General features: G+C 34.0%; 3 protein-coding genes and 1 long non-coding RNA gene across 4 annotated transcripts; 1 reads left to right on the forward strand and 3 right to left on the reverse strand.

The window, feature by feature from the left end:
• Positions 1–2689: 2689 nt before the first annotated feature.
• On the forward strand, positions 2690–9407 carry LOC111708396 (uncharacterized). Its single transcript, XM_023481760.1, has 13 exons — positions 2690–2835; positions 2999–3051; positions 4022–4092; positions 4607–4696; positions 5388–5497; positions 6619–6695; positions 6890–7003; positions 7358–7477; positions 7536–7612; positions 7672–7736; positions 8477–8579; positions 8740–8897; positions 8978–9407. The coding sequence occupies exons 1-13, from the start codon at positions 2798–2800 to the stop codon at positions 9324–9326; spliced, it is 1425 nt and encodes a 474-aa protein (XP_023337528.1). The 5' UTR covers positions 2690–2797; the 3' UTR covers positions 9327–9407.
• On the reverse strand, positions 9341–21522 carry LOC111708389 (microtubule-associated protein futsch). Its single transcript, XM_023481750.1, has 10 exons — positions 21410–21522; positions 20567–20661; positions 20003–20180; positions 16901–17117; positions 16285–16379; positions 15626–15748; positions 15345–15409; positions 14730–15052; positions 12316–14405; positions 9341–12243 (listed from the first exon to the last, which is right to left on the reverse strand). The coding sequence occupies exons 2-10, from the start codon at positions 20572–20574 to the stop codon at positions 9412–9414; spliced, it is 5931 nt and encodes a 1976-aa protein (XP_023337518.1). The 5' UTR covers positions 20575–20661; positions 21410–21522; the 3' UTR covers positions 9341–9411.
• Positions 17476–18672, reverse strand: LOC111708403 (uncharacterized). The gene is made up of 3 exons (XR_002766658.1): positions 18538–18672; positions 18029–18212; positions 17476–17511 (listed from the first exon to the last, which is right to left on the reverse strand). It is a non-coding gene; the product is annotated as an uncharacterized LOC111708403 (long non-coding RNA).
• A 2379-nt stretch (positions 21523–23901) lies between the features above and the next one.
• LOC111708566 (uncharacterized) lies at positions 23902–25326 on the reverse strand. The gene is made up of 3 exons (XM_023481987.1): positions 25224–25326; positions 24770–24883; positions 23902–24492 (listed from the first exon to the last, which is right to left on the reverse strand). Exons 1-3 carry the CDS (start codon positions 25317–25319, stop codon positions 24370–24372), a joined length of 333 nt encoding a protein of 110 aa, XP_023337755.1. The 5' UTR covers positions 25320–25326; the 3' UTR covers positions 23902–24369.
• Between the last annotated feature and the right edge of the window lie 1519 nt (positions 25327–26845).

Here is a 26845-nt window from a genome sequence, read left to right on the forward strand (position 1 = left end):
CCCAACTGTGGGTGGGAGGTGGAGTTTTTACATATTTGGGGGAAAATGATTTTTCAAGAAACTGTAATATATATATTAAAATATTGTTGATAAATCAATGCAATAGATGACATCGCAAGGTTGGGGGGGGGGGGGGGGGGTAATTAGGCTAGGAAGCGAAGCAATGCAGCCGTATGATAAGTATTAATAGGTTAGTTTGAATTAGTGCTTAGGAAAAATTTCATTTTGATGCGATTCCGGATCCAGATCCTCATTAGGAAAAAATTGATCCGGATTCCGGATCAATATCATTTCCTTAAGATTTGCTGAATTTGTTGTCTTATTTTTATGCTAAAGCTTGATGAACCATTCAGAAATCAAGAAATTTGGTAATGTTACATCGTCTTTAAGCAACATCCCCCCTACTGAACTTCTGACCTACTAACTTTCCGACCTACTGCAATATCGGACCTACGCCAGCTGTTTATTTTTGTATTATTGGTGGTGTATTTTGGTGCTAGTAGGTCGGATGTGTAGTATAGCGGATTTGGCGTAGGTCAGAAGTCGAGTATGGCGGATATGTGTAGGTCGAAAAATACACCACCAGAAATTTTTATAATCTCGTTTTTCAGTAGTTCAAATTTGGGTTTTGGGAGTAAAATTTTCTTTTTGCAGTTTTTGGTTGATATTTTGCCCCTTGGATCCGTGAATCCGCATATGTAGCAGACAACCCAGCTTTGCCTAGAAATTTTTAACCCACAACACAGCTTCGTTATATAGATAACGCATTCCTAGTAAATTACCAAGAAATGCCATCATATCACTGTTTATACTACGCACCTGCTCAAGGTTAGCAGCTTCAGTGGCATGTAGTCCTCGGACCCATGTTTCCAAATAGTTGACGGACATAATATCTACGAACATTTCAATTGCTTAAAAAAAATATTTAATTTTGTCATAAAGAGTTAGCCATGCACTAAAATTAGTGTTGTAAGTTATACTAATATGAATAATATTTTAGACAAAAGTACGAAAAGAACAAAATTAAGTATACTAAAACTTCCTCCAAAAAAAAAACATTGGTATATTCCTAGAGACCCCCAAAACCCCGTGCCCCCCCCCCCCCCNTGTACATATACAAAATTGAGGGGAGGGGTCCAAAAATCGTTCACTAGGACAGACCCAAAACATTCTCAGGGTCTGTCGATATTTGTCCCCCCCCCCCATATCATCTTGTACATGTTTTTAAAGCGTTTTATTGTGCATTGACTGGTTAGGACAGCCTTGGGAGCACATCGCTGCGGCTATATAATTGAAAATAAATAGTTGGAATAATTTATTTTACTATGTACACCCTTGATATATCAGAGGGGGGGTGGGGGGTTTGCTTAAATCTTTCTAAAAAATGTAATTGAGCCATCGATACAATCGATATTTATAATTCACACAGTTCAGTTCACACAGACAGACAGAGGAGACAGAGGAAGTCCGGGTCCGTCCTAGAGAACGATTTCTGGACTTTTCGCTGAAGACATTGACCTTAAAAGCGAATGTTGCCGTGTCTTTTCACTGAAATCGTTGTGTATTCCAAAGTTTGGTTTTAATTAATAGTTTCGCAGATTTGTAATAGCGCAGTTTTGAAAAAAATGCCGCACACAGTTAGAAATCTTGAAATTTCTCGTACAAATACGACAATATGAAAAAGTTTACAGGCTAATAAATGCATTAAAAATTCAAAAAAATGGGTATGGCGCGCATTACATTTCAAAGATAATGTTATTCCCTTTCGATTGAAATTAAATTTTAGCTTTTGCATGCGGTTACGATTATCCTTTAGTTAATCAAACATTGCTGGAAAAAACATAGTTTTTCTTAAAAATTTAATATTTTTCATCAGTTTTGGTAAAGGGCGCTTTATAAATAAGACTCTAAATTTTTTTTAGAACAAATTTTATGTTATTAATGTTGCGTAAAAATGCTTAATTTTTGTCCTCTAATAAATTAAAGTTATTCGTAGACGAGAAAAAAATGATTTTTTTCTTTAAAAACTAGGAAATTATACCATAATAAAAAATTTTTTGATACACATAGATCAGTTTAGATATAAATCACATTTTTTTCATTAAAAACAAGAAAAAATACTTCATTTTGACCTATAAATTTCAGTAAAAAAGCCTAAAAAATGACTAAATTTAAGCAAATCCAAACTATATCGACGTTTTCTCCAATTCAATGGGTTGTAACTAAAAAAAACTTTTAACAAAAAATGTAGACAATGAAACTAAAAAAGGGGTAGCAGAGCCCTTTTTTTAATTTTCGGCTTAAAAATACCCTTTTTAATCGACTTTTCTGATAAATTTCCGATTTTTACTCCAAAACCCTGGGAGCAACTCCAAAACCCTGAGAGCACTCCAAAACCCTGAGAGCAGCCACCCCTCCTACTCTGAAGTCCTGATGTAGTTTCCTTGAGACTACTCTCTTTGTAGTCCACTGTAGTCCTGATTCAAGTAGCATATTTTATAATGTATTCGTCTGTATATTTAGTTCTGTATTACTCTCTAAATTCCTGATATAGTTTCCTGAGACTACTCTCTTTGTAGTCCACTGTAGTCCTGATTCAAGGACCATATATTATAATATATCCCTCTGAATATTTAGTTCTGTATTACTCTCTGAAGTCCTGTGTAGTTTCCAGAGACTACGCTCTTTGTAGTCCACTGTAGTCCTGATTCAAGGACTATATATTATAATGTATTCATCTGTTTATTTAGTTCTGTATTACTCTCTAAAGTCCTGAGTAGTTTCCTCAAGACATGCCATGCCCTTTCACAATTTAGATAAAAGAGAAATATTAAGGTAAAATTATAAAAGAAAATTTTCAACTACTTTGAAAACAACACAACACCAGATTTTAACCCTTGCCATAAATCCCGGGGGGGGGCAAGAGGACTACTGCCCCCTCCAGGTATCGCGCCTGAATATGTGTCAATGAACAATTGATAAATAATCTGAACTGTAGGGACAGGGAAAAATTAAAGGAGTTGGGGCTCTGGGACGTTATTTACGATAAAGGTTAGATAATAAGAGGGTTGTAAGCCTAATTTCAAGTGATCCTCCGTGCAAACATGCCAGAATCACAAGAGGACACTTTAAAGCTTTGTCTGATCAAGTATGAGATAGATGTCAATGTTTCTAATTTTTAAAACTGATTATTTTCATTTGGGGTTTTTTACAAAAGTGACATACGCATTTCTACTGCAAGAAAAACAATATCTTCCACACCATTGATCAGATAAAGGTTACAAGGGCACCCTAAACCGTTGTGGATCGGACATTACCATCTTTGCATGGAGGAGGGTTACTTGAAATCACGCTTACAATCCCTTTAAGCAAAGCATGTACGTAAATTATGTTAGAGTTTGCACTGTATGTGTCATGCACTCCACATTCATCTATTTAACGACGGCTTAGTTTTTAACTTTCATACTTTAACTTTTCAAACATATCCTCATGCTTTTTATTAACATTACATATAAAAGTTTAACTAGAGGCAAATGCAATTTAGGTTTTGTAAACTGAAAACAAAAGTTTAAATAGAAATTTTGCATAATTATAGTTTGATATATCCAATCTTTGAACAGCCTTGGATGAGACTTTGTTTTCTCTTTTTCCAATATTTAATGGATTTTGAAGGATTTCCAGGAAACAAATAAAAATCAAAGAACTTGAACCCTTTCAAACATATTTATAGAGTTGGTTTGATTCAATAGATTTTTTATTTTTGAAATTTCAAGGATTTTGACAAACACAATTATTCAATAGTTCTAGGATTATTTTTTTTAACTACAAAGCTAAAATTATTTTATCTTCACAGATAACTTGGATTGGTAAAAAATATAATAACAAAAAATTGAACTAAAGATATTTTTACTGAAAATTTTTTTTAAAATTGTAAGTTATAGAAATAAAATAGTTTTAAATTTAAAAGTTAAAATTTATTTTATTTTAAAAATCCATTATTTTGACAAAACAATAACTTCAGGAATCTTACAAACATTGAGCAGGAGTAAGGGAGTTAAACCCTGGGAATCTAATGAAGAAGAACTTAACAAGGTATTTTTAATTTTCTTGTTTTCTGTGGTCAGAAATTACGAAGAGCAAGATCCGCTGAATATGGTTAATCAATTACTATTTCTTCTCCACCACTGGTTCAAGATGGTTGGAAAGGATAGTTGAATTAATCATATTTAGTTCAATTACCGCTGCTTTTTTTTAATGGATTAACAGCTATCTATAGCCATCAACCCATAGCATCCACCATTTCAGGGCTGTCTTTAATTCAACCTAAACATTAAAAAATTGCTACAGTTTAAAAACTAAAAACTGTTCTTTCCTATTTCACGGTTTTTTTCTCTTAAATTGAAAATGGCCAGGGGGCATAAAAAAGCAGGCTCGGGATTTTAAACCAATCTGTTTCTTTATTTTCATAGGAGTAAATTTTTTTGAATGAAAAAAAACACTTTTTATTAGACAAAGATTTCTCTCGAAAACTCTTTCTTTGAAGTCTTGTTCCCACATATTATATTTAAATAATATTTAACATATACAAGTACTGTTCATTCTTCAGGAACTGAGGCGACTTGGATTAAAAAAAGAAGATCTAAAACTGGACAAAAAACCATTATTACTAGATCCAGCAAATAATCCAATAGATAGAGTAAGTTTAATCTCTAAGTAAGTTTAATGGTTCAATCTGTAATATGTTTAGGTAAAAGCTAAGTATATGGTTTAATCTCTAATATGTCTAGATGAAAGCTAAGTATATGGTTTAATCTCTAATATGTCTACATGAAAGCTAAGAATATGGTTTAATCTCTAATATGTCTAGGTGAAAGCTAAGTATATGATTTAATCTCCAATATGTCTAGGTGAAAGCTAAGTATATGATTTAATCTCTAATATGTCTAGATGAAAGCTAAGTATATGGTTTAATCTTTAATATGTCTAGATGAAAGCTAAGTATATGGTTTAATCTCTAATATGTCTAGATGAAAGCTAAGTATATGGTTTAATCTCTAATATGTCTAGATGAAAGCTAAGTATATGGTTTAATCTCTAATATGTCTAGGTGAAAGCTAAGTTTATGATTTAATCTCTAATATGTCTAGATGAAAATTAAGTATATGGTTTAATCTCTAATATTTCTAGGTGAAAGCTAAGTATATGGTTAAATCTCTAATATGTCTAGATGAAAGCTAAGTATATGATTTAAGTTCTAATATGTCTAGGTGAAAGCTAAGTATATGGTTTAATCTCTAATATGTCTAGGTGAAAGCTAAGTATATGGTTTAATCTCTAATATGTCTAGGTGAAAGCTAAGTATATGGTTTAATCTCTAATATGTCTAGGTGAAAGCTAAGTATATGGATACCGGATCATATCTGAGACCTCACGACATACTCTTCTGCTTACAAAACACTAAATTTTCTGAGGAAAAGATTATTTCATGGTTTAAAAGGTATTTATAATGTGTTACACACAATTTTAAAACGATACTCTGTCCTACTTAGTTCTCTCAAACTAGATTAGTTTACACCAAAGTTTCCCCCTGTTGAAATAAACAGTTTTTGTTTTATAATACAACTATAACACTAGAAAAACCACGAGGAGAGATGTCAATAGAAAGTATTTCAAGAAAATTTCTTGCAAAAACATAAACAATTTCAAATAATCAAATGATTTCAAATGGGAATTGATAAATTTTTAGATTTTCTTTCTTTATATAAAGAGAATTTGAGGATGTTGACTGCAAACACTTTACAATTTTCAAATATCTACATTTTACCCAGGGAACAGAAATAAAGGGAAAGGAAATGGCGCTGGTCCGGCAAGAGAAAGCCAGTCGCACTGCTTTGCAGACCAGTACAGTAAACTTACAAACACTCTTCTGGTACAGACACACAACATGACTACAGTCAAGGAAATTGCAGAACAATGTCGTCGATTATAATTAAACTTGAATAATGAGTAGTTTATTGTAAACTTTAATCAAATTATATTCTTTGCATGAAAATTTGGCTTTATAGTGTTGACTTAAATATGTGAATAATATATTACATGTATATTAAAATTTTCCGGAACAGATAGCTCAGTTTGATAATTAAGAGAAAAAGAAAACGAGAGAATTCCTCTGTTTTATGATTCTCACTGTATTACAATTCTACATAACTCCTTAATAAACAAAGCTGTGCATGAAAGATGTATGGTTACTTAATTAATTCACCGAATTGCATCAATCAAATTTAAGCCAGAGATAATAGATTTCTACAGTTTCTCATGTTAAAATCGTGCTACAAATTGTTTTTAAGAACTGCAACTTAACAAAACTAACTATGAACTAATAAACAAACCGCTATTTAAAAAATAATGAACATAGTAAATTGATTTATTTTGATATTTATTTCTTGGTCTTTACACTAACTTTAACTTTCATAATCACTAAAAATTACTTGAAAAATTATGAATGAGAAAATTAAACCAGGTTGTTTTGTTATCATGATAATGTTGGTGTTTAATTGAACTGAACCACTTTTCGACATAAACCAAGCCATTAAATGTGATTATTTCAATATTTTCTAGGTTTCGACTTGAGTGTCCAGATGGACGGTTGAGTAGAACACATCTCAGGGAGCTCTTTCAGAAGGTCTTTCCAGACGGTGAGAAGAAGGACGAAGAAGATTGAGATCTTGGAGGAGGGGGAGGTGGGAGAAGAGAGAGTAAAGGGGGGGGAAATAGATTGAAACTGAAAGAATAAAAAAATTAAAGAGTAAAAAAGTAAAAAAGTTGTAACGTTTCATTACCCATTTAATGGAAAAAAAAGTTTTCATATTTTGATAAAATATCTATTCAGGAAACTCGTCGAAGATTACTGGCCACATATTTCGAATATTCGACAGTGACGGAAACGATTTTCTCGACTTTAAAGAGTTTCTGATGGCCATAGATGTCGCAAATAGAGATACAGGTTGGAATGTTTAATGAAGACCATAGAGAACATGATTATAATTTCTATCAACTATAACTATCCAATTAATAAGAATTAACAAATTTGGGTTTTTGAAAGATCACTGTTATTATGAAGCGCAATCGACCCTTGATAGCGAACATGACACGTTTTCCTATTATAATTTCGACAAACGACCATTTTCTTGCATTTATGTTTGGTTACCAATCCTTTTAAATTTAAGATTACAACGTTAATTTAGAAAACGGTTTATTTAAAGTTATTCCACGAGGATTGCACAAGCTTTCTGAAATCTTCAAATTAAAAAATTATCTTAGATTTGAAAATAATAAAAACCAACCCTCCCTGTTTCAGACGAGGACAAGCTGAAATGGGCGTTTAAACTCTACGACGTGGACAGCAACGGCGTCATAGACGTCAAGGAAATGGCCGCAATCATTGAAACCCTAGACTGTATTGAGGGTGTAAAACCGGGTAAAGTAAAATCTCAGTTTTAAAATGAATTTATGAAAATATTTGAATTGTTTTAAAGGAGTTATTCGGTATGATGAGAACGGAAACCCTGAACCTATTGCTGATACTAAAACCAGAGCTATGGAGATATTTGCTGTAAGTGAGAAAAATATAGAAATAAAGAATCATGAAACTTAACGAAATATTTTTTACAGGCCATAGATCGAGACTGTCAAGGAACTCTAAATGAAGAAGAATTTATAGAGGCATACAAAAAGAGGTATTTTTTATTGAAATGTTCACTATAATCTTAATGTCTGGTTTACTCTAAGCTTACCATGTGCTTCAAGGGATCTGTCTCGAGGTTATTTGAATTTTTTTTTATTTAAAGGGTTAAATCATGCCCAGTTCACAATAGTACCCTTTAAACTTTTCATGAAGATATCCTAGTTTTTTTATCTGAAAATTTCAATTTTCAATTTCAAGTTTCTCTCAAAAAGTCACAAGTGGATAAATATGGTATATGAAGTAAAGACCGAATTTATCTCTTTTCAAGATAGAAAAACGAGAATGTCTTCCTCATTTTAACTGAAATTAAGAGTTTAAGGTTATTAAAGTGAATTGACATGAAATACTTTTAATGTAGGGTCACTTGAATTACATCGGCATTCTTTTTCAGGTCCGGTGGTAAACTATATATTAAGTGTGATCCATCTGGTCTATGGTCTGGTTGTGTAATTAAAAGGTCTAACATATCTGGTCTAAGGTCTGTAACAATATTAAAAGGTCTGGTTTAATCGGTCTAAGGTCTGGTTTTCTATTTGTAAGGTTTTATTTATCTGGTATAAGGTTTATTATACTAAATGCAAGGTCTAATATATCTGTAATAAGGTCTGGTTTATCTGGTATGAGGTCTGTTATACAGTACATATTGTCTGGTATACTATGTATATTGTATATTGTACGAAAACGGTCTGGTTTATAGTCTAGTAAAATAAAAAATCTTCAATGATTTGTCAGATCTGAGATCTTGAAGAGACAGGACTCTATGGAGCAGAAGAAAAAAATGTTCTGCATAATACTCACCGGTCCAATCATACAGAAACATAATGATTTCTCAGAGGTTACCATTTTTTTCTATCAAACCTCTTCCTTTTCATCTGTTTCTAATGTTTTTTTTCTCCGCCTTTTGACAGTTAAAAAGTTAAAAAATAAGAATCTCATTTGGAACTGTTAAAAAATCTGTCTTTGCTTTGAGATTAATTTTTTTATTTGTATTCCAGGACAAGATGTTTGACCTGTGTTCCAGCGTGCTGACCAGTCGAGCTGGTATTATGGTGGAAACAGAGGATCTGGCGCACGTGGAGCTAAAATCTGTTTCCTCAGCAGAAACTGTTTTTACTAAATCTATCTTTGTCAGATTCAATGATCTTGCTCTCAGGTGTATTATTAAAGCTTTGTTTTGCCAATATGTCAAAAAGTAGTTTTTACCCCAGCATTTTATTTATTTATTTTAACTAGGATGAAAGTTTGGTCTGCCCGTGGTTATGCTGAGAGAAACAAACTCTTTATGGAGGAATGGTTGACAGACTTCAGATCCAACCTTCTCAAGAAGTGTCAGACCTTGATGAAGCAGGAGTATATCGTGAACGTGAAGACTAAGGACGGGGATATTATCGTGTTCTATAATGACAAGGTGGACGGGTTGCTGAAGAGAAGGGTTGTTGTGACCCAGGAGGAGTATGATGACCTGCTCCGTGTTATCGGAAAGAGTGAAGAGTTTGATCCCAGCAAGGATGGTTTAGCTAAGCCTTCTCCAACCGAACCAAACAAAAAGTTGGAAGATATTGCAGAGGAGGAGAAAACGTAGAAACTTAATTAATACATTTATTACTTTGTTATTCATTTATGATAAATATAAAAAGTGAAAATAAAAATATTACAATGAAAATTATTTAAAGCAGAATAGGGGGAGGTGGAGGTCTGGCTTTTGGTGGAGGTGGTCTTGATACTTTAACAGCTGGCAGAGGAGCAGCTGACATTTTTGGGATGGAGTCTACATTCAAAATGGCGTCAATTTTAGGATTGAATTCTTCTGTAGACTGAACTTGTTTGGTGACACTATTAGATGGAAAAATGACAACTTGTGTTGGAACTTTTAGTATTTGATAGTTTTCTTTTGTTCCATTCTCGTCAGCATCAATGGTTTCCTTTTTTTCTTTAATATCTTTATTTTCTTTACTTGTTTCCTTCTCTTTCTTTATTATTTGACTTTCTCCTCCATTTTCAGATTTTTGAAATTTTATTACTGTAATTTTGTTTTTACCATCTGTAGTAGTTTTTTTTCCATCTATTCTAGGATTTAGAATAGATTGATGTCCTTTCTCGTTGTTTTGAGTAGTGGTATCAACTTGCTTATCTTTTAAATCTTTGGAGTCAAGTTTTACTATCTTGACAATTTTTTTGTCAATTTCGATATTCTTTACAGCTTTACAATCAGGTTTTACATCAAATTCTGCTTTATTAAGAGTTATAGCATCCTTCGCAGAAGTACTTTCACCTTTATTTTCCTTTTCAGTTGTGCTGACATCTTTAGCATCTTTTACTGCTGTGCTAACACAGTTATCATTCTTTACAATTGTTTTGACACCTTTATCATCCCGTACATTTTTGCTGACAATTTGAACATCTTTTTCTGTTGTGCTGACACTTTTATCATCCTTTTCAATTGTGCTGACATGTTTAACATCATTTACTGTTGTGCTGACAAGTTTAACATCCTTAACAGTTGTACTGACAATTTGAGCATCTTCCAATAAACTCTTTTCTTTCTCACCATTTGCAGCTTTTGCAAACTTTATTACTGTTATCTTATTTATACCGTTCTTTGCAGCTTTGGTACCAGCTTCATCATTCAAAACAATGCCTTTGCTTTGAAAATCATTTGATACTCCAATCTTATTCTTTTCTTCCAAAAGTTTCTTGTTAATCTTTTCGTTCTTTAAATCAATGCAGTCAACTTTCATATTCTCTGAAGCTGAGTCGTTTTTAGGCAAATCTTTTACAGTTGTGAAGTCTTCTTTGATTTCCTTCAAAGCACTGCTAAAATCTGATACACCAGTTGATGTTGAATTGTTCTTTGTTTCATCTGAGCCTGTATTCTTTTGGTCAGCTTCAGGTTTTATTATACATTTAGTGTCAATCAATGCTGTTTGGTTAATCTTAGCATCATTGACCACTGTATTTTCAATCATACCTTCCTTTACCACATTTATTTCATTCTTAACATCCTTTAATCCTGGATTTTCAATTTTTACTTCTCTCAAAGGAGCAGGGTCGATCTTTAGATTATTTGAATCAGAACTCTCCACTGAACTTTCCATCATTTCAGGATCTTTTGATTCTGATAAATTCCAGGTTTTAACAGGTATAATGTTCTCTCCATTTTTATTTTGGGGACCGTTTGAAGTTTCTTTAGGTTGCACTAGTTTAACATTATTTTCTGAAAGAGTTTCTGTTTTCGTTTTGGACATTTTTTTCCTCGCAGCCAATGCTTTCAAATCCTTCATTGTGCTTTCTAGTTTTAGCTCAATAAAAGTAGGTTTTTTCTCTATCTCTATATTTTTCTTCTCTACTGCAGTTTTTGAAATATTTTCAATTTTTTTCTCATTTGCTGCCTTTGCTGGCGTTTTCATGACATCCCCATTAGAAACTTTCTTTGCATTTGAAGTTATGCCATTAGTATTTAGGTTGACTTGTTTAACTTCAATATCAGGCAGTCTGTTACTTTTGGATTCTACTATTTCAGGACGGTTTGTTTTTTCAGTGCTTATTTTAGTTTCAGGGGCCTTACTTTTGTTGGACATAGACAGATTTTTTTCTTTCCCAAAAATGTTATTTTCTAATAAAACTTGATGTGAAGAATCCTTTACAGAAGAAGAAATCTTCTCCTCTTTAAAATCTTCTTTTAACTGGAGATCTGAGGATTTTTTAGTCAAATCTTGAAATGTTTCTTTCGGTTTTTCTTTTTGTTGTGAAGGCTGGGGTTTTGGGATATTCTTCTGAGCATTGGATATATTTCCTTTCAGTGTTTCCACAAGCTCAGTTTGTCCATGAGCTGCAACTTTTAGCATTGACAGGGCATTGGAGAATCCTGGAGTTTTGGTCTGAGCTGGCCATTTATTCTTCTCCTGTTCAGTCCAGTGTTCATCTTCTTCCAGGTTATCTCTTGCAATAGGTTTATTTTGTTCATGTTTAGTATCTAGCTCAACCAAACTTGTAAATATTTCATCAAAATCTCTCTCATTTGTTCTAGATTTCAAAACCATTTTTTTCGCCATTTCCTTCATACGCATTATTTCTTGTTCTGCTTCTGACGCAATTTTGTCAATTTTGATTGTTTTCAATGACATGTCTTTCATTTTTTCTTCTGCTTGTTTAAATTTTTCTTCCTTCTTCTTCCTTTTTCTTTCTTTATCTTTGTTTTTTAAGGATTCATAATCGTCAACTTTTTTCCCATTCTTATCTTTTATAATAGGCGAATTTGGTTTTGGTTTTACAACTACAGGAGGTTTGCTGATAATCTCGTTTTTCTTATTTTTCTCCAAGTCGATTTTTATGTTCTCATTTATTTTCTGTTTTAGAGCAGTAAGATATGCTTGATCTTGTGCTAGAACTTTAGACTCTTCTGCATTTATATCAGAAAATAAAGTATTTATTTTGGCACTCCAAGCTTCATAGTCAAAAGGTTCAGAGGCAACATTCTCCACTTTTTCATTCTCTTCCATCTACAAAAATTTCAGAAAAATATTTCATATATTTTGTCTTCATTGACTTCATTTTTTATATTTATAATTTACCTGTATGGAATCAGATTCATCCTTTTCTTCTTTAATACATTCAAATTTATCTTCTTTCTTCTTTAACTCCTGTTGCTCAGCGGCAATCCTGCGGCGCTCCCTTTCAGCTTCTGCTTCTGCTTTCTTCTCCAAAGCTTTCTTCCTTAACTCTAGTATATATGAGTCAAAATCATCTTCGTCTAGAGTATCACCACTGGTGGAATTATTCAACATAAGATTTATATTAAAAGTGTCATTTTGTTTGATTTCTCTTAGAGCTTTCCAAACATTTTCCTCTTCTTCTTTCATCGGATTTGTCATCACATTTTCTGCTTTTTCAGAATCTTTTGCTCTGGTATTTTCTTCTTCTTCAGAAAAATCATTGTTAGGAATATCAATAGCTTCTGCTGGTTCAAATTTCAGCTCAGGTTGACCATCCATATTTTTTGTGTCATTATCAACTTTGTTCAGAACTGCTAAATTCTTAGTAGCTTTATCTGGAATTTTATTAGATAAAGCCAAGTCATCAAGATGAGCTGGGACAGAGGAAAGCATTGAAGGAGTGATTTTTTCTCCATCCTCTGCCAAAGTTTGCATTATCTCTGGACCCTTCATTTCCTCCACTGTATTTTTATCTTGAGATTCCATTGAAAGGATCATAATCTCTGGATCATCTATTCCATTTGCAGTTTCTGCATCTTCAGCTACCATTGCAAGCAGCATTTCAAGCTCATCCTCTTCTTCCTTTAGTTTCTGCTTCCGCTTCTGTTGGGCCTCTTCAAACAACTTGATTGCTTCTTCTTGTTTCTTTTTGTATATCAGCTCTTTTTCTTTTTTCTTCTTTTCTTCTGCTTGTAGTCTCAACTCCTTCTTCCGAGCTTCTTCTTCTTTCATCATATCAAGCTTCTTCTGCAACTCCTGTTCTTTCTTTTTTCGTTTTTCTTCCATCTCATATGCCTTATTTTTTTCCTCTTCCTGTCTTTCTTGTTTTCTTCTTTCTTTTATAACTAATTCTTTAGCTTTGACCTCTTCATGAAAGTTTTCTAAATCTTTCTTCATTGCTTCAACTTCTTTCTCCTGATGGTCAATTAGTCTGGATATTTCCGCAGTTGAAAGAACATTCCCAGAAACTTTTTCTAGCAAAGCATGCTCTGTTGATAGTCCTTTCAGAGCTTTAACATTTTCTAGCATATCTTTATTATCTGCCTTTAGTTGCCCTAATGCAAGTGAACTGTTTGCTAAAGTATGTTTAGCTAACTCAATCATTTTCCTTCGCTCCTCCTTCATTTCATCAGACTCATCTTGCACAACAGCTGCAGATTCTCCGAGGTTCAGAGCTTCATTATCCTTTACAGATTCTACAAAGTCCGACTTGTAGATATTAACTGCTTTATCTCTTCCAGTAATATCTTCAGTCTCATCTTCCTCATCATCTGCAACCTTTTGCTTGCAATACATATTCCACAGGCAGTGAGATATTCCTGAACGAGCTTGGAGGAAGAATGCATGGGGTTTCCTAACATGCTTTTCTAATTGCTCGCATAGGCTTTGATATGCCAGAATGGCGTCTTCAAACTTTTTGCTCAACATATTAGCTTCAACGGTTTGCCTAGCTTTAATAATATCTCTCACAATTTCCTTTTTATCCCCTTGTCGGTTTACATACACAACTTCTTGTTCAAAGTTTGGTATTCGCGGCAACTCATCTGGTATGCCGTCTTCTAGCGGCCATTTTCCGACACAAGCGGGGCATTCGCACGCAAACATAAAATATTTCAAAGTATGATACTGTCTTTGATCAAGCGTAGAGCTGCGGAAGTGAACTGTGTATGAATCTGTAATCTCCTCTCCCTCTGGAATATGTCGTCCAGCCACAAGAATAGAGTTCTTGTTTAAACTGCATCGGATAGTGTTGGAGTCGCAGCTATGGTTGACCAGGGCCATGCTGGGGTTGATGGAGGTCCCAACCTTACTCCACTCAAACATACTTGACATTTCAAACACTGAGTGAGAATTAAAAGCTTGAATGTTGATGAGCTGATAAATATATCTGAGCATAAACAATTCCATATCGTCCATCACGGGTTTACCCTTCACAAGCACAGGTTTCCCTGAAATAGCAATGCAAAAATATTCAAAGGGACTGTAAGTGTAATTTCAAGTTACTCTCCATGTTAAGATGGCCATGCCCGATTTACAACAGTACCCTTGGAACCTTATTTCTGTGAGTTTCCCTATTGCTTCTTATAAACAAGTTTCTTTCGCAGAGAAACTGCAAATGAAAATAAGCAGTTTAAAGAAAAAAAAAACATTGATATCTAATGCATAATTGATCAGATAAAGGTTTCAAGGGTACAGATGAAAATCTTAGCATGAGGAGACACTTGAAATTAAGCTTATGGTCCATTAGATTTGTTTCTTCATTTTGTATTTACCTGTATTTCCAAAATATCCAGCAAACTTTAGAAACCTAACAAAGAAAACCGCAAGAACTGAATGCTTCACCATAACATCATCATCCAAATCATCCTTATGAGTTTCTAGGTTTGTCAAGGTTCTGTAGTCAGAACTGAGGTATGCTCTGCCCGGGAGAGGATGAACGGGTTTAGATATATCCATGAACTTCTCTAGCTCCTGTCTCTTCTCAGAAAAGTATTGAAGAGGTTTCTGAGTAACAGCTCTAAGAGCCATGAATAGACCAAACACATCTCTACCTTCATACTCAAACATCTCATACAGTTTCATCTGACACTCATACCTACACAAACCAATATATTTAAAACGTAATCAGTTATAATTATGGATAAATCACAGAGAACAAGACAACCAAAGGTCAAAACTTTTGGTTTGCTAAACCCTGGGTTAAACAGTTATCCGATCTTTCGTCGTCCGAGGATATCATGTGGTTGGAACTGTAATTTAGGGATCAAACACCTCAAACTTAAAAGTTGCCATTGTGGATATCAGGATTAAACGGAAAAGTTATGACCTGTAGTCAAATAAGCCAAGAGGTTTACAAAGTTAATATTTGATGGACAAATTGTTTTTACCTGTGATAGGTTTGAAGTCCAATGGTTTTGCATTCCTTGGAACAAAATACAACAGAACAACAATTCTAAACAGAATATTTTTAGCTTATTTTTATAATCTAATCAGGAACAGAAGCTAAAACAAGTTCTTATGTTATATAAATGTTTATCCTAAAAAGTATAAATCAGCTAGTGAGGTAAAATCAAAAGCCAAGGCCTTGTGACACTTTAAGATTGACCCAGCCTTGAAAATTGATACAACTTTTCATAACAGTTTGGATCAATGTGCCTTTTATACTTACATCACAAGGAAGTGGAGCTCTGGTAAACCTGAAGCACTGAGTACAATGAGAACTGATAGATTCAGGTTTATCTGGGCACAAGATAGAACAGATAGGAGAATCAACACAGATCAGCTCACCGGCCTTTATACATCAATAATTTTAATTAAAAGGCATGTCAGCGTAAATTTGTATCACCCTTTCTTTATTTAGAGTGCCATCAACCATTCACTGCAGGACTTTAAAAATGCATTTATTTAATTTTATATAAACTATTTGTCTTTACTACAAAATCAAATTGTTCTCACCCCTATATCTTTGCAACCTGCTGATATTTCGAACTTAGATTATTTGACATAACAGAATTCAGGTTTGTGGCTAAAACTCAATTCCTTCATATCCTTGCATTGCATTACAGATTTTGGGAAAACTTACAGATATACAGTTTAACACCTTTCAAGCTACACATATTTTCTATTTCAGTTTTATAAACCGACGAGCTCTAAACCATAGTTACCTAGATTATCATATTGTTTATTATTTAATATGCCCAAATTTTTTCAAATTTTTTTAAGACGGATTGTTTAGTTTTAAAACAACATATCAAAACATAAAATTGTAAAAAAAACATTTTTGAGAAATACATTCTGTACTGTAAATAAATCAACTTGAGTTCCTACTTTGATATCTCTTCGTGCTTTTATGGTTCGTCCTTTCTCAGGGTCATAACAAACAGCTGCAGATTCAGAGAAGGCTGGGATCAGCGGATTCCGTTCTGAAAAACACGATTCCAGTTCTATACATACAGAAATAATCTTGAAATTCGTAGTTTTCTAACTTTGATGGAGAAAGATAAGTTTTCAGGGAAAGATGGGTTTCCAAGATATTAAAATCATAAATTACATAAATTGCAAATTACTTCCCTCTTTCATTCAAGTATTCTGTAATTAAGTATGGATCAAACCGGTTCAATTTTAATCAAAACAGATAGTTTTAATCAAACTTTGATTCAAGCCCCAAATATTTTTCTTTTCCTTATCTTAACGGAACATTAGGCTCTTACAATACTGGAAACCCAACTAAAAAATAATGGACTTAAAAAAGTATTTTGAATATTTTATAAGAAAAATCTCATAGATTTAATTTTGTAAACACTTCGTATTTATCACCAGATCCCATTAATAGTGTAAACAATTGCTATGTACGGCACTGTACAGGGTTTAGTTTACATACTGACCCAAAAGACATATTTGATTCAGTGTAACTGTAATAATTGCGACGTAAACTTTACTGTACCTTTTATTTCTGGTAATTCCAACTCCCGTACTTCAAGATTGGTCTCTATATTAGATTCCTTGGCTGCAGTTTCTATACTTGTCATTATATTTCGTAGGAGCTCCTCCTTGGATAGGTTTCCTCCTACTCCCTCTCCTCCTTTTTGGTTAGATTTAAGAACCGCAGCTGCATCCAAGTATGCTCGGATATTCTCAGCCCACTTGTACTTGGTACTTATCTACACAAGCACAGTGATAACCAGCAAAACTCTGGAATAGAAAGACGACTTTTGAAATCAATAAACAATTTAAATAGACACATTTTATTTAAGTGAATTAATAAGTTACTGGTAAAACTATTTGCTTTTTAAGAATATTAAATACGGTCAAGTATTGCTTTAATGTCGTCTTCCTATTCCGCAGTTTTCTGGTTATCATTGTACAAAATTAAAGGAGAGTCCGGCTGTAAGTGTACTATAGTAAAAAAGAGATTTTCGAATTTTTAAAAAAAATTGGTGAAAAACCATATCAAACTTTAAAAATTGTTTTATGCTATTTGTGAACTGTTTAGTTTAACTTACTTATCTACCTAGATGATTCAGATAGTAAACTAGAGATCAGGAGGAGACGATCCTACAATACAATATCAGAACAACAGAAAACATTGTTCCAATATCAGACGAACCAGACATCTATACTTGTTAAAACAAGAGAGTTTAGTATTTTTACCAAAAAGATACAACTTTAAGTATTTATATCAGAAAGATACAACTGTTAAGTATTCATACCAGAAAGGTTAATATATAGGTACAATTTGGAGTTATTATTATAACAGAGAGATACTACTAGCTTTTAATCATTTTCAGAATGCATAACGTAAGTACCCTTCAGAAAATATTAGAAAGTATGAAGAATTAACAGTGCAAATATATATAAAACACCATTAATTTGGAAGAATTTACCGCAAACTCTTAATTTTTAATCCCTATAGCTTTACAACATGATAAGGCGAAAATATTTAGATTTAAAACTTGAACTGCGTTTTCTAGCAGAATTCATAGTTGAAATTCAAAAAATCTCTAAATCAGGTTGTGAAGATATAAAAATTTGAAACTTGAGTATGAGGAGAGTAATCAGTTCCTTTGTTTACCTTTGTTGTTGGAGCGCTTAGTATTCTCTCCATTTCATGGTTTAGATAACAATCCGTATCCTTCAACCTCTCCTGGAGCGGAGACAGCTTTGTCGTTCTCTTGGCAGACTTGGAGCGCATTCTCTTCTTAGCTCCGCCCCGTCCTGCTGCTCTCCGTCCTGTCTCACGGGATTCATCTCCCATTCTGATCAAATATCCATCAAGAAAGAAGAATAAAGAATTATGGGGTGTCATCAAATGATAACCCCCCCCCCCCATCTTCATCGTAAAATTTATATAAAAAATGAAAAAAATATGAAATTCTGGTTCATTTCAAGGGAATGAACATTTAAAATGTTTTATTTTTAAGACCATAAAAATACAAGATGGCTTAAATGTTGTCCTTCATATTCCACAGTTTTATGTGTCCCACTGTATAACATGAAACAATATTTTGATAACTCTTTAGAGTAAACAAAACATATATCGGTTTAGTTCAGCATTTAACAAATGAATAAAATACTCCTCACCTGTTTTTATATTTTCTTCTCCGTTACATATAGATAACTCCGGGTGTACGTGACACTAGGTATAGTTTGACCTGCTCACCCAGACTAGGCTAGTTTAAGCTGACCCACTCCCTCTATTCTCTTACTCACTGGTCTGTAACTTTCCTTTCATACAATCAGGGGCATATTGGGAGGGATAGAAATAAGTTAGAAAATATAAATATACAAATTAAGGTTCAACTGTTGCGAGTAAAAAACTTAAAAAATGTAAGAAAACTTGTTATTTTTGTTGTTTTCCAATTTTTGCGTTCTCCTTTCATGGTCTTAGAAATCCTCATTAAAATTTTTGAAATCAAAATGTGATAAATTTCAATATTTCTGAGACGTAAAAAAAGAGTTATGAACTAGTTCTAGTTTTTATGCAGTTTTATGTTTTATGCTTGCATATACAGGTCAGAATGCATGAAAGTAGGGGGGGTGGGGGTGGGGGGGGCTGATATGGGATGAAATTAAAATAGAAATATAATTTTTAGATTTTTAGGGAAAAGGGTCATTATAGGGGTTTAGTTTAGTGTATCTAGGGAAGTTACAGGAATGCAAAAGGGAGGGAGAAAATTAGAAAGTTGTATTAAATAGTTTAAACGTATATTACAAATATTCAGGACTCTCACTCGGGGATACATTTCTATACCCTACTCAGTTTTAAGTTTAAATAGTTTTGAATCCTTACAATACGTGTTCCAGAATAAATTGTCATCAAATAAACGTCCACGATAGTTGGTATTGTGATAAGGATATAGATTTATAGAGATTAAAGATTCTCTTTTCGGCGCTAAAAGTAGGAGCTATAGAAAAATTTCCTATTCTCTTGATAACCTAGAAACAAAGGAAGTAATTTTAAAGAAATAGAAAATTTTGTCTTCATCTTAATCATCTTTAAGAATTAGAAGGAATTTATTTTGGGCTAATTGCATAGAAGGAATAGAAAGGAATTTAATATGGTTTAATGATCTAGACGGATTAGGAAGGGATTGTCTATGGTTTAAGTATGTTGAAGGATTAGAAAGGATTGTCTATGGTTTAAGTATGTTGAAGGATTAGAAAGGATTGTCTAACAATAACTATTTGTAAACTGTTTAGTTTAACTTACTTATCTACCTAGATGAGGTACAATAACTATTTGTAAACTGATTAGTTTAACTTACTTATCTAGCTAGATGAGGTAGACCAACTGTTACATATTAAAGAGACTTTAAGTATAATTTCTATTGTCCCTCGATGCAAATGTCCGATGACAAAGCCCAATTAGCACCGTTACCCTTGAAACCTTTATCTGATCAGAAATGTGGAAGGTAACGTTGTTTTCTGACTTAAACAGTTCTGACTAACGACAAAATTTATTTTTAATTAATTAGACCCACTTTTGTTCTGATGGCCTAATATTCACAAAATCATTAATTTCTGGATTCTTAGGATTTTTTAATACCTGAGGTTTTCCAGTCCTGTTTGGAGTATGATGGGACAACAAAAAATCCATGAGCTCCGTGTGTAAACATCCATACTCTAGTGCTGTAGACAGATCCCGGAGAGCAAGGTTGGGTTCTCCGGTAGACAGGAAGAATGCTGCTCTTCTAGCCAGAGTGTGAGCTATTCCTTTCCCGGAGCTGAAATAGAATTTTTTTAACTCAACCTGTTAGGATGTTATTGTTTTACTTTGGCTAGATTATATTACTGAAACTTTCATTTGGGAAATTAAAATTTACAAATGTAAAATGTACCTAAGCATTTCACATCATTTACAGTAATTCTTTGCCACAAACTCTGATTTTCTTATCCATCTTTGCAACCAAATGTCTTACTTTGAAATTTGAGTTTTTGGCAAAGACTCAATTCCTATAGAAAGTGTGCAATGAAGAATAAAATGAATCTAATTTTAAGTTATCTTTATAGTTTTATATGATTATATTATGTGTGAGAAAAAAGTGTGATTAGTGTTCTCTTGGCTAAAATTTTATTTTATTTTGCTATGTACTGTAGAATAATCTTGTACCTGTACATTAAAGCCCTGTTATAGTACTCCAGAACCAGATCATTTTCCCCGGCAAGGAAATGTTCTGAACCTTGCTCAGATAATTCTCGGCGGATCTGAGAAAACAAAATCTTATTTTTAGAAAATCCTGTTGTGAACAAGGATGTAATGCAAGGAAAGTTATTTCAGAAGTGTACACATCTTTTATGCAGTGTACTGTGTCTGGGCGGTAATGTAAACACAAGACGGATGTCAAAGCCTGACGAGCCTGACATGGGATCCATCTTTCACATTAAAAAAATCAATGAAATATTCTGGTCATAGGAAACTATTATGTGAATTATCAAAATTATCAAAATTTAATGCTTTTAACCTCCTTGGATACTAAACGAAAACTGATGCATCTATTCTTGTTTACAAATTCCGCCCAGAGAGAACTGGTTTCAATATGTACGCAGAGTATACACGACCGCAATTAACTTTCTTTGCATTACACCCTTGGTTATGAAGATCTTTTTAAACATTAGAAATTTCAAGGCTTACACTAAAAGATATTGCAAGTTTGTGGGATTACAGACATAATTTCCATTTAAAAAAAAAAAGATTGGTATGTCCGATTCACAATATTGTACTCTTTAAACTTATCTTTAAACCTGCTGTATTCTGACAATTTTCCTCATAAGGTTTAAGATGTTCATGGGTCTCAAGAATTTGATTTTTGAAAGATATTTTAAATTTTCAATATAATTAAATTTTCAATTTATTTAAGGCTGATTGGGAATGAAGAGTTTATTCCCCAATGAATAAATATACCATTTTTTCAAATAAAATTGTTAAAAGCACCAAATAACAGTGTTTTCTTACCCTCGAATCCTTGTTCCTGAGCTGGTTCGGCCAAACCCTGGATATATCCGTCACATCTTCAGATAGTAAACTAGAGATCAGGAGGAGACGATCCTACAACACAATATCTTCAGATAGTAAACTAGAGATCAGGAAGAGACGATCCTAAATCCTTCCCCCTCTTTCCCCCACTTCTTATTCATTAACCCGACCTTAGCCTGCAGCCTGCAACCCATCTACCGGCTTATAGGCTATTTAATTGCAAATTAAACTAATCAATTTTACTCATCAGACAATTTTTTTCCCAAAAAATATTAAATTACAGGATGAGAAATGGTGCAGGGATAGGTAGGTTAATAAATTATATTTAAAGAGGGGAATATTTTCCCCTCTCACTATTGAAGGTATATTCCCGGAGTTTAACATTGAATATAAATCGAGAGATGCCCGGAATTTCACACAACACACCTAGCGGAGAGAAAACTAAGGAAACAATAAAACGACAAGAAGGAGAGGAGAGAGAGAGGATTGGTGGGGGATAGATTGTTTAAAATCTAATTTTACAAGGAGTTTTTCCATGAAAAATCAGGTTTTTATCAAGTATTTGATATTTATTTCCAAGGATTTAATTGAAGGACGTTTATAGATATTGCAGGACTGAAGGTAATAAACTAAACCTATAAAATAAATTAGGAGTGAAAAGAGGAGGGAGGAATTTAGGGAGGTAGAGCAGGTATCAATGATAGAAGAGGGATGAGAGAAGGAGACGGATGAGAGGAAGGAGAGTGATGTAGGTAGGAGAGGGATGAAGGGAAGGAGAGGGATGAAGGAATGAAAGGGATGAAGAGAAGAAGAGGAATGAAAGTAAGGATATGGATGAAGGGAAGGAGAGGGATGAATGGAAGGATAATGATGAGGGGAAGGAGATGGATGAGGGGAAGTAGAGGGATGAAGGAAAGTTGAAGGATGGAGGTACAGAGAAGGATGGAGGTACAGAGAAAGATGAAGGAACACGGAGAGGATGAAGGAACGTAGAGGATGAAAGAACTGGAGGGATGAGGGAAAGGAGATTGATGTATTGAGGGAGAGGGATTGGAAGAAGAAGAAGGATATGAGCAAAAGGAGAGGAATGAGGAGAAGGATGATAGTGAAAGTGAGGGCTGAGCAAAAGGTGATGGGTCAGAAAAGGGATAAGGGAAGGAGAAGGCTGAGTAGAAGGAGAGAGATGATCGAAAGGTGATGGATAGGAGAGGGATGAGGAGAAGTAATGGGACAGAGAGAGATGAGAGGAATGAGGGAAGGAGATTGATGAGAGGAATGAGGGGAAAGAAAGGGATGAGTAGAAGGATAGGGATGAGGATAAGGATAGGAATGGGTAGAAGTACAGGTATGAGTAGAAGTACAGGGATGAGAAGAAGGATAGGGATGAATAGAAAGAGAGGGATGAGTGGAAGGAGAGGGCTAGGGAGAAGCATAGTGTTGAGCAGAAGGATAGGTATGAGTAGATGGAGATGGATGAGGAGAAGGATAGGGATGAGTAGAAGAATAGGAATGAGGAAATGGAATGGGATGAGGAGTAGGATTGGGATAAAGAGAAGGGTAGGGATGAGGAGAATGATTGGGATGAGAGGTATGAGCAGAGGGGAAAGAAAGGGACGAGTAGACGTATTGGGATGAGTAAAGGATAGGGATGAGGAGATGGAGCGGGATGAGTAGAAGGATAGGGATGAGTAAAGGATAGAGATGAGCCAAGGATAGGGATGAGTAAAGGATAGGGATGAGGAGAAGGGTAGGAATGAGGAGAGGGAGAGGAATGAGGAGAGGGAAAGGGATGAGATGGAGAGTAGGGATGAGGAGAAGGGTAGGGATAAAAAGAAGGGTAGGGATGAGGAGAGGGAGAGGAATGAGGAGAGGGAAAGGGATGAGTAGAAGAGTAGGGATGAGGAGAGGGAGAGGGATGAGGAGAAGGGTAGGGATGAGGAAAGGGAGAGGGATGAGTTAGAGGGTAGGGATGAGGAAAGAAGAGAATTTTGAAATATTCTGTATGCTCTTGGCCCGTGTGTAAGGCCAGGATTGTAAATGTATGTCATATTAACCTTCAAATATATATTCATTGAATATATTAAATATAAACATTATCGTAGTATTCACAACTAAACAGTATACACACTTTATGGAGAAATAAATTTTAAAAATTCCTTACAATTTCCTCCTTCTACTGAATAATTCTCTAGTTCAAGTAGATTTTAAATCTTAGCTCGTGAAATTTTTCATCAATAACTGGAAATTAGTATCCTTTAAGCCATCAGTTTTTATCATGTTTTATATCTTTTATTTTTCCAGTAAGATCGGTTTTACAATTACAAGAAAAAGTTTTACTTTTTTCAGAATTTTAAATTCAAATTAAGATCACAAAGTAGTAGTATTAAGACACATAAATATAAATAAATAAAAATATAAGTAATAAAGACATAAAAATACAGGGTGTCCCTGAAAAAAGGGCGGTAGAGCTTTTTGAATTGTTATCTAGATACAAATCATTTGTTTAATAAGTGCATGATATGTAAAGATAAGCATTAATAAGGAAACACAATACATAGATTAAACATCTAATTGCTTAAATGTTTCTAAAGAGAACCAGTTTTCTGGTGTGGTTTTTAGGGCCCCAAGGTTTGCCTGCAGTGCAAGAGTTATCACGTGTGGTTTGCATACACACCAAGAGTTATTACGTGTGGTTTGCCTGCACGCCAAGAGTTATTACGTGTGGTTTGCTTGCACGTTAAGAGTTATTACGTGTCGTTTGCTTGCAAGTCAAGAGTTATTACGTATGGTTTGCCTGCATGTCAAGAGTTATTACGTGTGGTTTGCATGCACACCAAGAGTTATTACGTGTGGTTTGCCTGCACGTCAAGAGTTATTACGTGTGGTTTGCTTTCACGTCAAGAGTTATTACGTGTCGTTTGCTTGCAAGTCAAGAGTTATTACGTGTGGTTTGCCTGCATGTCAAGAGTTATTACGTGTGGTTTGCCTGCACCCCAAGAGTTATCTGAGCAAAGACGGATAATTCTCAACCTCTTCCTCAGATATTTCCCCGCCTCTTCTACCTAGAGTATAAATTAAATTTACATTTTTTTATCCTTATTTTAAAAAATCCCGAATCTGGATAACCCTTGAGCGAGGGGAGAAGGCCGACCACATCCTTTTATACATCCAAACCACATTCTCCACATTTTCTCATCCGAAACACCTCCGAAACAACATCCATGCTTTTTTCTCTTTTAAATGGGCTAATCTTGGGAAATGTGGCCGTTTGAATAAATGAGGAGAATATGATTCGAATGTAGAAATAATGCGGTTGTCCCTTCTCCCCTACTTGAATACCTGGTGAATAAGATTACTCCGCTCTTCAACCTTGAGGTTCGGACACAATTCCAATGATCTCCGTCTTGCCTCGATATGCTTCATTACAATACTATCACTCATGTGTTTACATTTCTAAATGAATATTACCAACGTTTAATTTATCTTAACCCTACATATTCCTGGGATGAGTTGAGGGGGGGGGGGAGGGTAAGTTTCAGAGTTAACCGTTTAACATGGTCAGTTTAACGGTCTTCAAAGAGAGAGGACCTATTGAATTTACGAAAACGGGATTTTAAAAAAAAATTCTCCTTCTCTTAATTGTGCGTTTGTTAATTGTCCTGGAACCCTCTGTTCTTAATTTTTTGTAGTTCGTCCCTCTCCCTCTTTCTCTCCATACGTGATGCTCAATCTCCCAGACAATTATTTTCTTTTATACTTTCCCTCCCTCCCTACCATCCTCATCCTTGCTCACCATACTCATCTTGAATCCTAGAATTGATTTAGCTCCGATATGTGTCATCTGAACCTTGCTCTCTGATCCTCTCCTTGCAAAATATATTAGCATCATTCTCAAACAATCTAAAATATGTATTCATCGATTTAGAAATTTTATTTTCCATATTTTTCAATTTATCACAGTTTCCTTTGACAGAAAGATTATAGATATTTGTTTTAAAAATGTAATTATGATATATTTAGATTTTTCAAATGGAAGGAATTGAGTTTTTGTCACAAACTCTGATTTTCTTTTTCCTAGATCTTTGCATTTGATTGTCGGAGACCTTAGATATTTCAAACTATGATACATTTTAGATCAAATAATGATAGTTTGAAATATCAAAGGTTTATACCATCAGGTTGAAAAGATATAGCGAGTGTAAAATCATAATTTGTGGTAAAACTCAGTTCCTTTCATAAAAATGGGCAACGATATGATTTTCAATATTTTCATTCTGAATTGTAAGATTTATTAAAGGAATTCAGTCGTAAAGTTTCAAGTGACAATTCATTTAAAAGAGAGGCATGTCATATTCACAACGGCACGGTACCCTAAAACAAAGGGTTTCTGACGAAAAATGTGGGTTACCGTTGTGAATCGGGGATGTCCCTCTTTTATTAAAAGGTCACTTGAAAATACAACGAAAGTTTTTTCTAACTTCAAAAAATCTTCATTAATATACAGCCACAGAACAGAGTATACGCCTTATATCATGATGATTCAATTTTAATTGAATTATTTCAGTTTTTTAATATTCTGTTTTCAGAGAATTATATAATCTGAGCTGAAAACTTTTGAATGGAATATCCTTAAAGGGACTGTAAAGGAAAAATGAAGGGGGGTATAGGCTGAAAGCTAATCAATTTAGCTCTCGATCGCGACCCATGAAAGTTATATCTGATGTTCCTATCTCGAGAAATTGATATACAACTTGTCAAATTTATACGAAAATTAATATATATACAATTTTGTATAAAAGTAGTGGGTTTAGATAGATCAAATTCAGCAAGTAAGCAACCAATCTGAAAACGATGATATCCCAGAGAATGCTAATTGTAACTTACGTTTACTCCAATTCTAATTTTATATTTGTAATTTCTATTTTTAATAGATTTAATTCATAAAATTATTTATAAGTCCATATTACTTGACCAGAAATTCCACCAATGGCAGTGCAGTAAAGTGGTCACGTGACACAGGCGGAGACACGTGACCAGTATACTGCTCTGCCATTGGACACATGATTTAAGTTTCAGATTTTCTAAATTTTACATATATGAATTTTCATATAATTTAAACACAGTTTTATGTCAATTTCTCGAGACAGGAACATCAGATAAAACTTTCATGGGTCGCGATCAAGAGCTAAAGTGATTAGCTTTCAGCCTGTACCCCCTTTCATTTTTCCTTTAATCCCGATCAGTTAATTAATCTGGAGATTAAATACAAGAAGAGAACAAGCAATATTTAATCTAGAGATTAAGAAAAAGAGTGGATCAAGCATTAATCCCGATATCCACCATTCAAAAGTTCCCAGCTCTGAGGACAGAATTTTTCAATTGGTAATCCCTAGCTTCAGATATCTCTAATTGGTA

The sequence above is a fragment of the Eurytemora carolleeae genome, unplaced genomic scaffold (genome assembly GCF_000591075.1).
Source record: "Eurytemora carolleeae unplaced genomic scaffold, Eaff_2.0 scaffold38, whole genome shotgun sequence".
Taxonomy (NCBI): Eukaryota; Metazoa; Arthropoda; class Copepoda; order Calanoida; family Temoridae; genus Eurytemora; species Eurytemora carolleeae.

What these genes read in the sequence shown, in the direction of transcription:
- LOC111708566 (XM_023481987.1), bottom strand. Translation starts at nt 25,319, where the DNA reads ATGATGCTAATATATTTTGCAAGGAGAGGATCAGAGAGCAAGGTTCAG. An exon ending in TAGGATTCAAGATGAGTATG is followed by an intron (nt 24,884 to 25,223) that starts GTGAGCAAGGAT and finishes ATATTCATTTAG; the next exon opens with AAATGTAAACACATGAGTGA. An exon ending in GGAGTAATCTTATTCACCAG is followed by an intron (nt 24,493 to 24,769) that starts GTATTCAAGTAG and finishes TTTATACTCTAG; the next exon opens with GTAGAAGAGGCGGGGAAATA.
- LOC111708396 (XM_023481760.1), top strand. Translation starts at nt 2,798, where the DNA reads ATGCCCTTTCACAATTTAGATAAAAGAGAAATATTAAG. An exon ending in CAAATAATCCAATAGATAGA is followed by an intron (nt 4,697 to 5,387) that starts GTAAGTTTAATC and finishes TAATATGTCTAG; the next exon opens with GTGAAAGCTAAGTATATGGA. An exon ending in ATTATTTCATGGTTTAAAAG is followed by an intron (nt 5,498 to 6,618) that starts GTATTTATAATG and finishes AATATTTTCTAG; the next exon opens with GTTTCGACTTGAGTGTCCAG.
- LOC111708389 (XM_023481750.1), bottom strand. An exon ending in AAGCACGAAGAGATATCAAA is followed by an intron (nt 15,749 to 16,284) that starts GTAGGAACTCAA and finishes TGATGTATAAAG; the next exon opens with GCCGGTGAGCTGATCTGTGT. An exon ending in TGGATATTTTGGAAATACAG is followed by an intron (nt 14,406 to 14,729) that starts GTAAATACAAAA and finishes TTGCTATTTCAG; the next exon opens with GGAAACCTGTGCTTGTGAAG.